Genomic DNA, 16,823 nt, shown 5'->3' with positions numbered 1-16,823 from the left:
GATACCTCCCACCCTGCTGGTGGCGCTCCGCCACCGCCACCCCTCTACCCGCCTCTTTATGATAGTCCCACCCTCGCCGTGCGCCTCTCTAGCCCGTGTCCTCTATGCGCTCTGCCCGGCCACGCGGCGCCGGAGCCGCGTCTGTCCCGCCGCCGCCTCTGATTGGCTGAGGGAGGGGCGGAGGGGCGTGGCCAGTGGCAGTGGGTGAGCGGGGGTCGCTGCACCGGGATGGGCCTTAACCGGGACCCGGGATACGGGAACTGCGGTTCACCCTTCACAGGATCCGTTGTGCCCGTCGGGGGCAGAACCCGTGGGTAGGCCGCGGGTTCGGCCCCCGACGGCCGCAGAGGGCCCGGTACCGTCACCTAAACCGAGTGGGGGGCTCCGTTGCCATGGCAATAGGCCTAGGTCGGCTGGTTGCGGCCTACTCCTGTGCTCGAGCGAGGGCTCCGTTGCCGCGGCAGGGGGAATAGGCCGCACCGGAGCGGAGGGGACCCACACCCGGACCCCGGGACCGATGGTTTCCAGATGTGGGTTGTGACGCCCCGGGAAGGGGGTGGACCCCGGCGGGGAGGGGAGGGCAGGGCCGGGCCGGGCGGGGAGGAGGCACCGAGCGGGTTTTTCCTGTCCCCGCAGCCCCGGTGAGTCACGGGAGCGGCGGCGGCAGCACCCCCCGTGTCCCCGGCGCACCCCGGACATGCGGCCGCTGCCAGGGAGGTGAGCGGGGCTGTGGGACCCCCGGGGCGGTGGGCACTTGGGGGGGGGGTATTTGGGCTGGGCCAGCATTTTGGGGGGCGGTTGGAGGACGTTGGGGTGGGCTTGGGGCAGGTAAATGGGGAACGGGGCAGCGTTTGTGGGGAGCCGGGAGGGTTCGTGGTTGCTGATGCATGGGGGTTACTGGGGGGTTACAGGGGGTACGGACAGAGCGGGGTTTCCGCGGGGCTTGGGGTCCCGGTGTCGTGGCAGAGGCGGCTCGGGGCAGCGAACCAAGGGTGGCACCGGCACAGGGAGGGGTGCGGGGGGGCGGTGCTTTGGCACGTGGCCCCGGTGCAGGTGGACACAAGGGTTTGGCACTGGGAGGTTGGCACCCAGCACAACGCGGCTGCTGCTCACAGGGTGCCGCCAGCCTCAGAGCACCCCAAAACACCTCTTTCCCCTCTCTCTGTCTCCCCAGGGGCTGACCCTGCCCGTGCCCAGCGAATCCCAATCCCAGTTTGGCCATGGCCTCGCAGCCACAGCCCCTGCACCCGGCCCTGCCCTGCGCTGCACCGGCGGGCAATGGGGGACTGGCGGGCAGCAGCCCTGACACAGGTCAGTCCCATGGGTGGGAGGAACTGGAAGGGGTGTTGCTGTGCTGGTCTGTGCTGGGGAGCCCCCAGGGATGCCAGGCTGATGCTGGGGTCCATTCCCAGCCAGGAGCACCCCATTGGCTCCCATTGGCCATGGTGCTCCCCCAGCGTGGTGTCTCCTCACTGCCCCACAGGTGCTGCCCGGCCCAAGCCCCCGCTGCGGCCCAAGCCCCGTGTGCTGCCCAAGCCGGCCATGCCCGCCAAAACCCCGCTGCTGCCACCAGGCCCACGGCACCCACGCCCTGAACTGCCCTCGGCAGAGAAGATGAACCGCCTGGCCGGGCCTCAGCCCTATGGCACTGGCAGCATGGGGGGGCCCCTTCGCCGGCCCTCCTTTACCATCAAGTCCCCCCATCAAGAGCCCCCCACCGAGAAGGGGCTGCCCTCCCCTGCAGCAGCAGCAGCAGCTGGGGAGGCCACGGGAGCGACCCCCGCTGAGGAGCCCCCCCTGCCGCTGACCCCCTCCCGCAAGGGCCCGGTGCCCTTCAAGGTGACACCGGTGCCAGTGGCCACCAAACTGGAGCGGTTCCCGGGCACCACCGTGGAGCAGATCCTGGCCAAGATGGACACCAGGGAGGGCCCAGGGAGTCCCGACCGAGCCCGGCTCTGCCCTGACCCCTCCTTGTGCTTCGGCTCCAAGCCCTTCGCCGCCTTCCGGAGGCGCCCCAGTGGGGAGGCGGATGGAGCCACCCCCGGCGAGGCCCCCCAGCCCGCTGCGGGTGAGCCGGGGCCGGGGGACAACGGACACCCCACAGCCGAGACGAGGTGAGGGGCTGGGGCGCGAGGTTGCGGGGCCGGGGAGCGTTGTTCCGGGTTATCCTGGGGACGGGAATAACGGAGCCGAGCTCCAGTGTCCACCGTGGGAAGGCCGGGGCTGCGCCGGCGGCTTGTGCCGACCGCAGGAACGAGCTGTCCCGGTTGAGGAGCTGCCTCTGCGCCCCCGGGGACCGGGCCTGGAGCCAGCCGGGCTCCGGCGGCTGGACAGCACTGCCCGAGGCGGGGAATAACGAGGAGAGGGTCGCTCCCCTTGGGAAGCGCTGTTTCCCGGGCCGGCTGTTCGGGCCGTGCCAGGGCGGCTCCGCTGCAGGATGTGCTGGGTGGGAGCCAGCGCTTGGCTCTGCTCCCGGAGCCGGGCATCTCCAAGGAGCAGGACCCGGCTATTTTAAACCCGGTGTGAGAAACGGGCTCTCCCGGGACCGAGAATTCCCGGGAAACGGGAGCGGGGCCGGTTTGCCCCCCCCCCCCCCCGTGGTTCGGTGTCGGGTCTGGCGCAGGCTGCGGGGCCTCCTGCGGGTCACCCAGCCCCATCCCGCGGCAGGGGCGGGTGGCGGGAGCCGGGGGCAGGGGCGCAGGGAGAGAATTAACGCTCGTTCCCCGTTTGTCCGGCAGCGGTTCCCCCCCCGCCGGCCCGAGCAGCACCGGGGCCCCCCGCGGACGCCGGAGGCCGCGCTCCCCCCCTGACGTGAGTTGTGGCCGCGCCCGCCCGGCCGCGGCGGCTCCGCTCTCTCCTTCGGGGCTCTCCTGTCTCCTCCGGGGCTCCCTCTCTGCGCGGTGCGTGTCTCCGGCTCTGCGCCGCCTGCTCGGGGCCGGGCCGGGGGGGGCGGTGCGAGGCGTGACTCACCGCGGGGGGGGCGGCGGGGCAGGACCGGCCTCGGGGCTCCCGCCGGCCCCCGCTGCCCGGCACCACCCCGCGAGAGCAGCAGCGGGCAGGGTGATGCTGGCAAGGGGGTGCTGAGCCCCGCGCTGGGGGCCCGGGCTGGGTTTTGCTGCTCCTGCTTCAGTTCTGCTTCTTCATCTGTCAGGGAGGAGGGGGGGCACGGCCGGGTCCTGTCAGGCAGGGAGCATCTGGGTGCTGGGGGGAAGTGGGGCAGCTCCTGCCTGGTGGGGGGGGGGCGGACCCTCACCAGGCCTCGGTGCTGTGATTTGGGGGTGATACCCGGAGGCTCCTCTGGGTGACGTGCCCCCACCGGCTCTCTCCACAGCTTTCCTCTCTGCAATTGGGCCCCCCCGGCTCTCCCAGGCCCTCCTCCTGCCCAGCTCTGGCCCCGGGGGCTCCGTCCCAGCCCTGTGCTGCAGCCCCCGGCTCCCCCCATCCCCCCCCTGAGCTTTTGGTCCCCGGCTCCCCCACACGGGCCCCCGGCTCCCCCGAATCCCGGCCTCCAGCCAGGGCCTCGGCCACGTCCAGCCAGGCTCCGGGGGCTCCCTCCTCCACAGCCGAGCCTCAGCTCTGCATCTCCCGCTCCCCCGGCTCCCCCCACACGCCTGGAGATGGGTCCCCCAATTCTGCCACCCCTCCCGGCACCCCCGAGCTGCCCCCCAGGGCCATCAGCCCCCTCGGCACCCCTGAGCTGCCTCCCAGGACCACCTGCCCCCCTGGCTCTCCCGAGGCTGCTGTCCAGTACCCGGCCACCCCCAGCCCACCCCCCGAGCCCCTGGGTAAAGTCTCTCGTCCCCCGGGCTCCCCAGAGGGACCCGATGACCCCCCGGCGTCCCCACTGTCCCCTGACGGTCCCAACTTCAGCCCCGCTTCCCCCTGCAGGGACTCGGGGTTTCGGCGCTCATCAGAGGGGGTGCTGCAGCCCCCACCCGCGGGGCAGGGCCTGGGGGGGCTGGGGGGCTCGCTGGGTGCCCTGCCCCGGCCCGGGGACCCTCTGCCGGAGCCGGCCCTGGGCAGCGAGTCCAACTGGAGCCTCTCCCAGTCCTTCGAGTGGACGTTCCCGGCACGGGGGGCCCGATGGGTCCCATCCCCCCCCCGCTCCCCCATCCGGGAGACTGGCGACTCGGACGGGGAGGACCCGGCCCCTGGAGCCGCCGAGTCCGGCCCTTGGGGAGCAGAGGGGGCCCTGTGTCCGGGAGGGCCCGCGGCCCAGGCAGAGGCTGAGAGCTCGCCAGAGGAGAGCGATGACGGGGAGGCAGAGCAGGACGTGACACTGTGCGTGACAGAGCCTGGCCAGGACCCAGCTGAGCCCGAGCCCACCATCGAGGCCGCCCCACCGGATTCGGCCCCATCGGCTCCAGGCACAGTGACCGGCTCGGTGTGGGCACCGGAGGGCGACTCTGCACTGAGCGTGCAGGGCCCTGGTGGGCCAGGCCAGGCCGGAGGGTCCCCGAGGAGCCGCAATGCGCCTGGTGACCCGGGCTGGCTGACAGAACTCTTGGCATCGCCGGGAGCCCACACAGGACAGGGCACGGAGGTGAGGGACCCGCAGCTCCGTGGTGCAAGGGTTAACACGGCACCATGTCGGTGTGATGTGTGTGGCGCCCAGCTCCTGTACGTGGGTTGGGATGGGATGGGTTGGGATGGGTCAGGATGGGTGGAGGCTGAGCCGAGTGTGCTGCAGGGAGAGCCGGGGTGCGGCTGCTGCGTGCGGGGAGCCATGGCCAGCGAGTCGGGGCCCACGGCCACGCTGCGGCGGCTGCTGACCAACCTGGAGCTACGGGAGCAGTGCCGGGATCAGCGGCGGGATGAGCCAGGCTGGGGAGGGCTCTGGGCAGGCACAACAGCTGTGAGTACCGGGACAGCTGCAGCTCCCGGTGGGAATGGGGCCCTGTGGGGTGGGGAGGGTGGGTGGCAGGATCTGGGCTCTCTTCGGGATGGGCCCCTGCTTGTGCCCAGGGCACCCGAGGGGGGCTCCCTGTGGCTGCACCTCCCCAGCTTCCCTCTGCCGCTGGGCCGGGACTGAGATCCCCACTTAGCCCTTGTCCTGTCCCTGCCCAGGGCCTGCTCGGCTGGTCACGAAAGGACCTGAGCAGTGAATTCGGCATCGGCACCCCCTGCCCCGGCAGCGCCTTCCGCTGGACCCGAGAGACAGACTGGCCCCGGGAGCCGCAGCCGTGCCGGGAGTTCGGGGCCGAACAGAGCTGGGGCCGCACCGGGGCTGGGGAGCAGCCCTTCAGCACCGCCAGGAGCGACTGGGGCAGCAGCTGCCGAGGGACCGAACTGCCGGGAAACGAGGGGCTGGGCCGCAGCGACTGGCACAAAGCCCCTGGCGCTGGGGAGAGCTGCCGGCAGGAACAGGACTTCAGTGCCAGCAAACCCACGTGGGGCTCTGGCTACGGCTTGGACAGCACTGGCAGCGGGGACGGGATCGGCTCCGGGAATGCCGATTGGAGCAGCAGCTACAGCGTGGGGGGAGCCCAGCACCAGGATGAGGAGCTGAGCTCCAGGCAGCCCAGCTGGGCCAGCAAGCACAGCTCCGGGAATCCAGAGAGCCAGGACCAGGACATCACACCGGTGTGGGCTGGCCAGTATGGCTCCAGGGATCCAGAGATGAAGGACAGAGAGCTCAGCCCAGACTGGACCAGTAAATACAGCAGCAGGGGTGCTGAGACCACAGACAAGGATCTCACCTTGGGCTGGGCTGGCAGATTCAGCACTGGGGACACTGGGACCACAGGCAGAGAGTTCAGCTCCAGCGGGGCAGCCTGGGATAGCAAATACAGCACCAAGGACATGGAGAGGCAGGACCGGGAGTTCAGCCCCAGCAGACCAGCTTGGGCTGGTGAATGCAGCACCCAAGGCATGGAGAGGCAGGACAGGGAGTTCAGCCTCAGCAGGCCGGTGGAGGCCGATGGATGCAGGAGCAGGGACATGGAGAGCCAGGACCGGGAATTCAGCCCCAGCAGATCGGCCTGGGAGAACAGATACAGCAGCAGGGACATGGAGAGCCAGGACCAGGAGTTCAGCCCCAGCAGACCTGCTTGGACCAGTGAATGCAGCACCAGGGACATGGAGGACCAGGCCTGGAAATTCTGCCCTGGCAGACCAGCCTGGGACAGCGAGTACAGCAGCAGGGACATGGAGAACCAGGAGAGAGAGTTCAGCTCCAGCAGATCAGCCATAGCCAGTGAGGGCAGCAGCAGGGACATGGAGAGCCAGGATGGGGAGTTCAAACCCAGCAGACCAGCCTGGGAGGACAGATGCAGCAGCAGGGATGTGGAGAGCCTGGACCAGTTCAGTCCCAGCAGACTGGCTGAGCCTGATGGATGCAGCACCGGGGACATGGAGACCCAAGACAGGGAGTTCAGCCCTTCCAGACCAGCCGAAGCCAGTGAGCACAGCATCAGGACCATGGAGACCTGGGACAGAGAGCTCAGCCCCGGCAGATCAGCCTGGGATGATCAACGCAGCACCAGGGATGTGGAGACTTGGGATGAGGAGCTCAGCCCTGGCAGATCAACCAAAGCCAGTGAGTGCAGCACCACGGACGTGGAGAGCCAGGACAGGGAGTTCAGTGTGGCCTGGGAGGACAGATACAGCACCAGGCACTTGGAGAGCCAGGACAGCAGGTTCAAACCCAACGAACCAGCCTGGGATGATGAGCACAGCACCAGGGACATGGAGAGCCAGGAGCAGGAGCTCAGCCTCAGCAGAGCCGCTGAGGGTGATGGACACAGGAGTAGGGACATGGAGAGCCAGGACCCAGAGCTGAGCCCTGGCAGCCTGACCTGGGCCGGTGAGTGCAGCTCTGCAGGCACCAGAGAGGAAGGGAGCGAGGTCAGGCCTGAGCGTGGCACAGGCCAAACCGAGCTGGTGGATGCTGCTGCCGATGGGAAGGAGTTGCCCAGCTCCCACTGCCCCGATCCCCTATCCCAGGATCCTGGCTGTGGCAGCGCTGAGCACAGTGCCGCTGGCAGCAGGGACTGGGCTGAGGAGCCTGGAGCAGCCGAGCGCCACAGCCAGTTCAGCAGCATCGGCACAGAGCAGGACCTGGGTGCCTCCAGTGCCGTGGTGTCCACCAGTGGCTTCATGCCCTGGGCGGGTGTGATGGGAGCCCCAGGGGACCGGCACCGTGATGTCTCCTGTGGCACGTCAGGAGGAGCCAGCCTGCAGGAGCGTGGCTGCGGCGACGCAGAGGCCCAGCGCCGGGAATGGGCCGATGCGTTCAGCGCCCGCTGCGCCGCCCGGAGCCGGGACGTCGGGGAGTGGCACCTGGGAGGTGACACCAGCTCCATGCACAGGTAGGGGGGTGCTGGCAGCGCGGCCCCTGGGAAGGCTCCGTCCCCTCGGGTGTCCTCACTGTGCTGTGGGGGTGCTCCCAGCGCCGCGGGCCCTGTGCTGGTGTCCTGCCCGAGCTCCGGCTCCTGTGTCCCTGTAGCCTCCTGCCCCACAGCTGCAGCAGGAGCATTTTGGGGAATGGGTTTCACCTTGTCCCAGCAGGATCTGCCACCTTGAGCTGATCCAAGAGGGGACGATGCCTTCTGGGCATCTCCCTCTGACGTGGGGAGCTGTGTGCCAAGTGCTGATGTTCTCCTGGCCCCCCGGAACTGGCACAATTATCCCTGTGCCCTTACTGCTTCACTGGGATGGGGGAACCTTGATTCCAGGCAACTTATGGAGCTGGGGATTCCCCAGATGATAAATTCTCTCGGGCTGCCTGAAAACAGGGATTGCAGGAAGTGGGAAGTGAAGTCTCATGGGCCGGGGGAAGGCCTCAGCCTGGCTGTGTGGGATGTGGGGAGCCCCCAAACCCTGCTCTGGGAGCTGTGTGGTTTCCTGCACCCTGGGTGCTCTGTCCTCCCCTGCTGCTGGTCACCCTGTGTCCCCTCTGGTCCTTCTGGGGCTGTTGACCCTGTTGGGGGTCTGACCCCTTTCTCTGTCCCAAGGGGCAGAGTTCACCCCGGTCCCCTGTGAGCCTGGCAGCCTCCCCGCCCTCCTCAGCCCTTGGAAGAGGCTTTGGGAGCTTCCCGAAGTTCCCCTCGGTGTGATGTCCTGGGGAGAGAGGGAACAGTCCTGGGCACCCAGGTCCCACCCTGCTCAGGGGGGCAGGGGAGGGTTTGTGCTGGAGCTGGAGGAACCCGAGGGTCTCGTCTCCCCCAGCAGCAGCGTTGGTCTCTGGGACCCCAGCCTGCAGACAGGTGATCCCCCGGCCTTGGGGTCCCCCCGCACCGACCCACCCAGCCCTACGGAGGAGGAGAGGGACCCCCTGGAGCTGAGCCCTGCCCCGCGGAGCCCTGGGGACTCCTCTCCGCTGCCAGAGGCTGTCAGCGGGACCCCACTGGACACAGGGAGTGCAGCAGCCCCCTCGGACCACCCGGATGGGAAGAGACCTCCTAGCTGGGAGGAGAAGTGGCTCCTCATGGGCACCCCACATCCTGAGGCACCCCCGGACCTCACCGGGCAGGAATTCACCTTCCTGGAGGTGAGGGGGTGGCAGCACCAGCCACTTGTACGGCCTTGGGGGTCCCTCACAAAGACACTGCTCTGCGGATGGGGCTTCACCCTCTGGGCCTCCTGTCCCCGGAGGGCCAGGCTGCGGATTCGGGGGTCCCTGGTGCCATCGTGGGGCTCTGCGGGTGCCGGTGCTGGCGCTGACCCTTCCCCTGTGCCCTGCAGGATGCGGAGGTGCTGGACAGCCGCGTGTTCCGCAGCAAGGCCGAGCTGGGCCGGCAGCGCAGGCACCGGGCACCCGCTCTGCGCCCCGCCGCCGCCCCGGAGGGGGACTCCTGGCTCTTCCGTGACTCCACCGGTGAGGCCCGAGGGGCGGGGGGCGGGCGGGGCGGCGGTGCTGAACTGACCCTGTCCCTGCGCAGAGCCGCGGCCGGCGGCGTCCGAGGAAGAGGCGGCGGTGGAGCCCCGGAGCCGGCGGGTGGGCAGGGCCGGGAAGGTGCCGCTGTTCCCGAGCCTCAGCGCGGCCGCGCTCAAGGTGAGGACTCCCGGGTGATGGGGACGGGGGGACACGGAGCACCCGGAGCCCATCCGGACCTCCCTGTCTGCCCCCAGGCCAAGCTGAGGGGCCGGAACCGCTCGGCCGAGGAGGGGACCCCGCCGGGGGACAGCAAAGTGACCCCCCCCCGGGAGCCCCATGTGCAGCGCTCCAAGTCCTGCAAGATCCCCGGCCTGAGTGGGAAACCCCCGGTGCTGCCCCCAAAACCAGAGAGGTCCTCGGCGTGAGAGCGGGGGCACAGGGGCTGGTTGGGGGGGGCAGGTTTGGGGGAGTGCGTGCACCCACAAGCACCGTGGGTGCTGGGAGGATGCTGAAGCTTGGGGGTCGGGGGGCTGTCACCCACTTTGGTTCTCCAGCAGGGGCTTGCAGGAGCCCTGAGGGTTCTGCAGAGGTGTGAGGGGGCTTGGGGGTGCCTGAGGGACCATGGGGGGTGCTGGGGCTCCCAACGCGGTCCCAGCAGTGGTTTTGGGGGGCTCACACCGTGCCCACCCCTGCAGATCTGAGGCCTCCCCCCCACACTGGCTGCAAGCGCTCAAGCTGAAGAAGAAGAAACCTTGAGGAGGGTGAGTGCAGGAGCTGGGGGGGGCAGTGGGGACAGACACCCCCCGGACCCCTCCCCACACCCCTCCTGTGTCCCAGGGGGCTGGAGGGGGACGGGGTGGCCCTGCAGGGGTGGGAGCGTGTCCCCATGTGCTTGGGTCCTTGCTGCCAGGAGGGGTCCCCCCCCCACCCCTCCTGCTCCAGCCGAGACCCCCCTGGCGCTGGATCCCCCAGGGGCCCCTCACCCCCTGTTCCCACTGTCTCTTCCAGGCTCCCCCTCACCAGCCGCCGCCCCCGGATCAGGACACACACACACACATCTATGCACTTTGTACCATGCTCGCAGGGTCCCTGACCCCCACCCCACACCTCGTCCCCCTCCTCAGCCCCCCGGGCCCCCCCCGAGCCGTGGGGTGGACTGTGTCCCCCTCCTTGCCCCTTGCCCTGCTCCTGTGTCAGCCCCACACAACGAGCAGCAGGTCAGGATGTTGGTGTCACTTGAACAGGACAATAAAACTTCTCTGGTTGATTCGAGGGGCCTGGCTCTTCCCTCAGCGCCCCCGAGTGTCCCCTTGGGGGGTGTCCCTGGACTGCGGGGGCCGCCCCTGCGGGCGCTGCCACCAGGAGGAGCTCCGTGCCCGCGCTGTGCGCTGGGCTTGCCCAAGGGGGGAGCGACGCGGTGCTGCGGCACCGGGATGGGGGTCTCCAGCCGCACGGCTGGGCGGGGGCTCCGGCTCCCATGGGGCAGCCCCTGCCCCACAGCCGGCGGTGGGGTCTGAGCCGGGGAACCTGGCGACTGCTCCATGGGCTCAGCCTTGCCCTGGCAAAGCCTCGCTCCCCGAGCCCTGGATCCATCCTGGAGCCGCAGCCAAGTCTCAGCTTCTTCTCCCTACAGCTCCCGCGGGCCTGGCTCCCTTGAGCCGCTGCTGCGGGCGGTGTTCCCTGCGGCCCCGGGATGCGGCTGCGGGTGCCCATGGGCCGCCCCTCGCACCTTGCAGCGCCCCCCGGAGCCGGGCTCAGCTCCCCCGGCTCATGGCGCTTCCGATACCGGCGTTCGGGACCCGGTACCAGCCCGCCGGTAGCACCGGGGCAGCCCCGGCCGCCGCCACTTGCACGAACGACCCCGGGGGGGGGACCGGGGCTCTGTGTGTCCCTCCCGGCTTCGGGCCTCGGGGCGTGGAAGCGTTAACTGCGCTCTGCGCTACCCACGGGGCCGGGAGGAGCCGTGCTCGGTGTTAACGGCGCTCCCGCGGCTGAGCGGCTCTTTCGCGGCGGCTCTGGCGGCCCCAGGGGGATCATTTCCCTGTTCTGGCCCGTTCAGCGTCTGATGGGCCCCGGGAACGGCTCCCTCAGCGCGGGGGGGGGGGGTCCGGCCCTTTCTTCCTTCCTCAAACCGCGGCTTTTAACTTCAGGCCGCAGCCGCCGCAGCTCGCACCGCGGGTGACGGGGCCTGGCCAAGCTCATCCCGGTCCTCTGCAGATGTCAGTGCCCGTTATCTCCTCGGTGCTCGCTATCGGCCACTGGTGCTCGTTATCTCCGGTTATCTCCACCCCATCACCGCTGGTTTGCTCTCCCCGGCTGCTGCAGCTGGGTCCCCTTTCAGCTCTGGTTTGGTTCCTCCGAGGTCGCGCAACCGCATTCCCCAGCCCCAATCTCTCCCGCACCCCTCGGTTTCTATTCCCGGAGACCCCTTTGAGCTCCCCCCCCATTCCAACACCACCCCCCCCCCTTCCCGGGAAGCCGGGATTCGCGCTCCGCTCCCGGGTTTCAGCCGTTCCCACAACCGCGTCCCTGCCCGTGTCCCCGTTCCAACAACAAACGGCGCCTCCTCGCTCCAGCCCCAGCCCCCCCCCGGCTTCCCCCCCCCCCCCCCCCGGGGCGCTCGTGGCTTTTCACACTTCCCCTTCTGCCGCGTCTCACCGGGGCTGCCCCGGGACTGTCCCCGGAGCTGGAACCGGGAGGGCTCAGCCCTGGTGGGGCAAGGGCGGCTCCATGGGCGATGGGAGCGGCCCTCCCGCTCCTGCTGCCCCAACCCGCTCCTGCCTGGGTGCGTTCGGGCCGTCCCAGCTGCAGCTGCTGCTGCTTCGGCTCCGGCACCGGGCAGCGCATCCCGGGAGCACCGGGGCCTCCCGACCTCCGGTCCCGCGCCTGGCGGTGCTTTCAAATGGTCTCTGCAGACGGGGGTCCCGGCGCCCCCCCCCGGTTTCGGTGACCGCTCCCAGCGCCTCGGGCGGGAATTGCGGCGCTTTGGGACCCTCCCGGAGCCGGGAGCGTTTGCAGAGCGCAGACCCCTGGAGGCAAAACACGAGGCCCTGAGTGCCAAACGCCCGACACCAAACAAACACCAAACGCTCCCTGCAGCATCCAAACGCCAGAGAGTCCCAAATGCAAAACACCAAATGCAAACACCCCCTCCCGCACAACACCCTGCTGCAAACCTCCCCCCCCAAGCGTGGGACGTGGAGCCCAGGGTGCGATAGCCCAAAGCTGACACCCCGAAGCTGACACCCCAGGTGCACATTTGGGCTTCCTTGGCAGATCCGGGTCCCCCCCACCCCATCGGGGCTCCTGCCCCTTCCCGGTCCCCCCTCGGGTGCTGTTGGGGCGCCCGGAGCCGCGTTCTCTGCCCCCGGGGCCGGTGTTTGACACTTGGGTGTGAGCTGGAGCAGCCCCAGGAAGGAGCCGGAGCGGGAGGGGGAGCTGTGAAGTTTCCCACGGGGCTCCCCCCATCCGCCCTCCCGCCCGTCCCATCCCATCCCAGAGGGCGGAGGAGGAGGAGGAAGGGGAGGTAACGCGGGGGGATGCACTGGGCCGGGCTCAGAGGGCCGGAGGAGCTCGGTGAGCACGGGATGAGCTGAGCCCACCCAGCCCAGGCCAGCGGCATGGAGGAGGCGACGGAGGCCTATGCCTATGGGGACAACGACACAGAATGCGACTACGAGGAGTGGGGCCCCTCGCTGGCCCTGCTGCCCACCATCTACCTGCTGGTGTTCCTGCTGGGCACGGTGGGCAATGGGCTGGTGCTCTGGACCGTCTTCAAAGGCGGGCAGGACCGGCGGCGCTCGGCAGACACCTTCATCGCCAACCTGGCTGCCGCTGACCTCACCTTTGTGGCCACGCTGCCGCTGTGGGCTGCCTATGCCTGGCTGGGCTACCACTGGCCCTTCGGCACGGCCGCCTGCAAGGTCAGCAGCTACCTGGTGTTTGTCAACATGTACGCCAGCGTCTTCTGCCTGACGGGGCTGAGCTTCGACCGCTACCTGGCCATTGTGCGGCCGCTGGCCACCGCCAAGCTGCGCTCCCGGGTCAGCGGGCTCATGGCTACTGTGGCCCTGTGGGTGCTGGCGGCATTGCTGGCACTGCCGGCCCTGGTGCTGCGGCGCGCGGCTGCGCTCGGGGGGGACACCAGGATCACCTGCTACATGGACTATGGGGGCCTGGCGGCGCCGGGCACTGAGGGCGCCTGGGAGGTGGGGCTGGGGCTCTCCTCCACCGCGCTCGGGTTCGTGGCCCCCTTCGCCGTCATGCTGACCTGCTACTTCTTCATCGCCCGCACCGTGGCCAGCCACTTCCACCGGGAGCGCGCCGAGGGGCCCCGCAAGCGCAAGCGCCTCCTCACCATCATCACGGTGCTGGTGGCCGCCTTCGGGGGCTGCTGGCTGCCCTTCCACCTGGTGAAGACCCTGTACGTGCTGATGGACCTGGGCGTGCTGCCGTGGTCCTGCGGCCTCCACACCTTCCTCAGCAACCTGCACCCCTACTGCTCCGGCATCGCCTACATCAACAGCTGCCTCAACCCCTTCCTCTACGCCTTCTTCGACCCCCGGTTCCGCCGTGCCTGCACCGCGCTCCTGTGCTGCCGCCCCCCCGGGCCCGGCACCGAGCGCTCCGCCAGCTACTCCTCGGGGCAAGGGGGCAAGGGGGCGCCGGCGCCGGGGGGCAAACTGGATCCCGCCACCCAGGAGACGCTGTTCCGCGCCTGAACCCGCCCCGGTGCCCCCCGAGCTGGTCTCCTTGGGGGGACCCCACCGCCTCCTCCTGCCCCGGAGCCTGGCTTGCTCTGGGGTCCTGCTTGTGGGAAGGGAAAGCTGCGGCAGGGGCTGGGCAGAGCCCCCGGGGGGCTCAGGCAGCGGCGCGCTCCCCCCCCAAGCACCCGCCGGGCTCGGGATTTTGTGATAAATAAATGGATTTTGGTTAAAAAAGGAGCAGGGTGTTTGTACGGATCCCTTGGGAGTGGGGCTGCGGGTGGCGGGGGGAGCAGCGCTGGGGGGGGTGGCTGGGTTGTAGGGTCTCTCTGTGTGTGGGGGGGGTGTTGTGGGTGTGTGTACGGGTGTGTGTGCACCAGGGGGTGTCCCCGTGTGTGTGTGCACCAGGGGGGTCTCTACACTCCACAGCTGCTGTGTCCCCTCCTGGGTACCCCCTGGCTCCCCTCGGCCCCCTTTGGGCTCAACCCCGGGTCACGCTCTCCCGGTCTCTTCCCCAGCTCACCTGGGGAATGGGACAGTTCCCATCCCTGCTCCGCAGCACCGCAGGCACCGGGACCTGGAGGTTTTAACCCCCCGAGGTGTCTCCGTGGGGAGTCCCAGCCCCCCCCAGCCCTGATTGCATCAGGAGGCCCTGTCTCACCGAATCCCATTTTGGGGATTTTCAGCTCCTTATCTGAGGCCAGCACCAGCCCCGGGTGACTCACCCTGCGCCTGATGGGATTAAACACCCAGAACACGGGGATGGGGTGAGGAGATGGGACAAGGGGTGGGATGAGGGATGATGGGACAAGGGATGGGATGCAGGACTGCTCGGGTTTGGGGGGAGGGGGGTTGGGCAGGACAAGGGCCCCCCCAAGCCGGGATTTTGATGAGCCACCAAATGGCTCCTGTCCCATTTCCCTCCCGGCCCCCGCGGCTTCCTGAGGCTTCGCTCTAAATAAATCTTGCCCCTATTTGTTATTTACATCCTTCATTTACTCGTGATGAACTATCCTGTCCCTCAGCCTTTGTTCCCGCTTGGAAAGGATGCGGGATGATTACTGGGCTCCTTGGGCAGCTTCCCGTCGGGGGGGCTGCCTCAGCCTTCCCCTTGCCACCACCTCGCTATGGAGCCAGCCTGGCCAGAGCCACAGAGGGGGCCTTTGGCTCGACCAAGTGAATGGGGGGGGGGCGCCACGGGGGCTTTTTCCCAAGGGGGGTATTTGGGGGAACAGTGCATCAGGGGCACATCCCGAAGGGGAATTTGAAGGGAGGGAGAAGTGCGTTTGCACACTGGAGAGACCCCTGATAGTGCTCACCCATGTGTCCATCCATCAACCCAGCCAGCCCTCCCTATCTCCCTCCCTCCATTCCTCCATCCAGGCATCCATCCCTCCCTCTCTGCCTTTATCCCTCCCTGCCTTTATCCCTCCCTCTTTCCCTCCATCCTCCCTCTATCCTTCCATCCCTCCCTCCCTCCATAACTCCCTCCTCCCTTCCCTGCTCCCCATCCTTCCACCCCTCATCCCGTCCATCCCACTCTAACCCCACATATCGCAGCACTCAGGGAGCTGATGGGCCCCTGTGTTTTGGGGGGGGGGGGCCGCTGAGGGCCGTTTCCTCCCCGGTGGGCACGGAAACGGCCGCGGGCTCCGCGCCAGCGGAGACGGGAGCTGCGACTTTCTATCCGCCTCTTGGAGATTTCCCTTTCCCTTCCAGGAGGGAAACGTTCCCCTGAGGAGTCTCCGGGGGGATGCGGGGATACTTTGGAATAAACACAAGGCCGGGGCCGGGGGGGGAAGGGGCGGCGGGGCCCGGACCACCCGTCGGAAGGAGATAAGGAAGGTGTTGTCTTCCTGCAGCAGCGGGCGAGGACAGATGAGGAGCGGAGATAGAGGGCACAGGCGAGGAGCAAGGCCGGGGGGATGGGGATGGGGAGCATCCTTGGGGAGCCCTGGGAATGCGGAGGAGCTGGGGGTGCGCTGCCGGGGGGGAATCTGGGCACCCCCAGCCCCAAACCGGGGCTCATGCTTCTGCTCCTGCATCCGGGGGATGCTCCCGGCTGGAAAAGAGGAGCTTGCTCCTTGGAGGGAGCTTGGGCTGGAGCTGACGGTGTGCGAGGGGGGGAAGGGGGGGGCACGGGGATGGGGACGGGGGCAGGACCCAACTCCCCCCGGCACCAAACGGCCAAGCGGGAGGTTTCACCCCCCTTGGAGCGGCTCCTGCCCAGCCCCGCTCCGGTGCTTCACACCTCCCGCCCCAGCAAACGGAGCGGAGCCTTCCCGCGCCCCGCACCGGCGGCTCCGGCCCCGCTTCGTGCCGGGGAAACGGGACCGGGTTTGCTTGTGCCGGAGCCCACGGTCAGGAACGGCCGCGAAAACAACAGGGGGAGGGCGGTGGTGTTTGCCCCGATGTGACCCCGACCCCCCAGATTTGCCCCCAACAGCCCTTGGGGCCGATTGTGCCCGTGTTTGGGGAAGGAAAAGCTCCAGGTTGTTGTGGGAGGTGCCGGGGACGGGGAGGGAGAGCTCAGGGTACAGACGGGGAGGGGAAGAGATAAAATTGGGTCAAAAGGGGGACAAAGTTTGGGGGTTTCTCTTCTTCTCCAGAGGTTCAAGCACCTTCAGCCAATGGGCGGAAGGGATGAGCTGCAGAGCGGGACCCCAGGGCTCCGGTGCTCCCTCAGCCCTAGGGGACCCTCTGGGGCTGGGGCGGGTGGAGGGAGGACGGGAAAAAGGGGTGGGAAAATGTGGGAGGGAGCTGAGGTTTGGGATGGCAAGTGGGGATGGAGTATGTGGGTGGGAGGGAGGGTGGATGGACGGACGGATGGATGGATGGATGGATGAATGGATGGTGGGAGGCCATATGGACGGAGGGACAGCTGGAGGGCCGGGTTGGTGACCATCAGGACAGCGGGGTGACATCTGCAGTGTGCTGCTGCGTGCAGCAGTTTGGGGGTGCTGGGGGGTCACTGGGCACCCCCAAAAGTGCAGCGGGTGCTGCCTGCCCCCCATGAGCCCCTCGAGCGGGGCTGCCACCAGTGGCAGCGCCGGTCCCTCTCCATGGGGCTGCCCGGACACCACACGGCTCCAGCGTTCCCCAGCCCGCTCGGCACCGGCCGGGAGGGCCCCGGGGACACGGAGGTGACACGGAGGTGACACGGGGGTGACCCGGCTGCCGGCAGCTGGGCCCCGTTGGGACCAGGGGATGCTGCCGGAGAAATAACAGGAAGCGCCGGGAAGGGAAAACACGGCTGATGCCTTCTGCAGGTTGTGGGACAGAGCCCCTGAGGCCCCGAGGCC

The 16,823-nt window shown here is 68.8% G+C and overlaps 2 protein-coding genes across 5 annotated transcripts; both read left to right on the top strand.

The window, feature by feature from the left end:
• The first annotated feature begins 174 nt into the window (after positions 1-174).
• TNKS1BP1 (tankyrase 1 binding protein 1) lies at positions 175-10,023 on the top strand. 4 transcript variants are annotated; one of them, XM_080619534.1, is made up of 14 exons: positions 175-204; positions 637-717; positions 1,175-1,311; positions 1,484-2,114; positions 2,739-2,811; positions 3,332-4,543; positions 4,691-4,855; positions 5,068-7,310; positions 8,173-8,491; positions 8,686-8,818; positions 8,883-8,995; positions 9,073-9,239; positions 9,514-9,579; positions 9,827-10,023. In XM_080619534.1, exons 3-13 carry the CDS (start codon positions 1,221-1,223, stop codon positions 9,572-9,574), a joined length of 5,208 nt encoding a protein of 1,735 aa, XP_080475660.1. In that variant the 5' UTR covers positions 175-204; positions 637-717; positions 1,175-1,220; the 3' UTR covers positions 9,575-9,579; positions 9,827-10,023. The 4 variants fall into 4 exon arrangements, with proteins under 4 accessions (XP_080475660.1, XP_080475661.1, XP_080475659.1 ...); XM_080619535.1 differs by having other exon boundaries at positions 8,170-8,491; positions 9,073-9,230; XM_080619533.1 differs by having other exon boundaries at positions 8,170-8,491.
• Positions 10,024-12,438: 2,415 nt separating this feature from the next.
• Positions 12,439-13,539, top strand: APLNR (apelin receptor; the record flags this gene model as incomplete). Its single annotated transcript, XM_080619465.1, has 1 exon — positions 12,439-13,539. The coding sequence occupies one exon, from the start codon at positions 12,439-12,441 to the stop codon at positions 13,537-13,539; it is 1,101 nt and encodes a 366-aa protein (XP_080475591.1).
• Between the last annotated feature and the right edge of the window lie 3,284 nt (positions 13,540-16,823).

The sequence above is a fragment of the Psittacula echo genome, assembly GCF_963264785.1.
Source record: "Psittacula echo genome assembly, chromosome: 5".
Classification (NCBI taxonomy): Eukaryota; Metazoa; Chordata; class Aves; order Psittaciformes; family Psittacidae; genus Psittacula; species Psittacula echo.
This window is presented reverse-complemented; position numbering and strand designations above follow the sequence as displayed.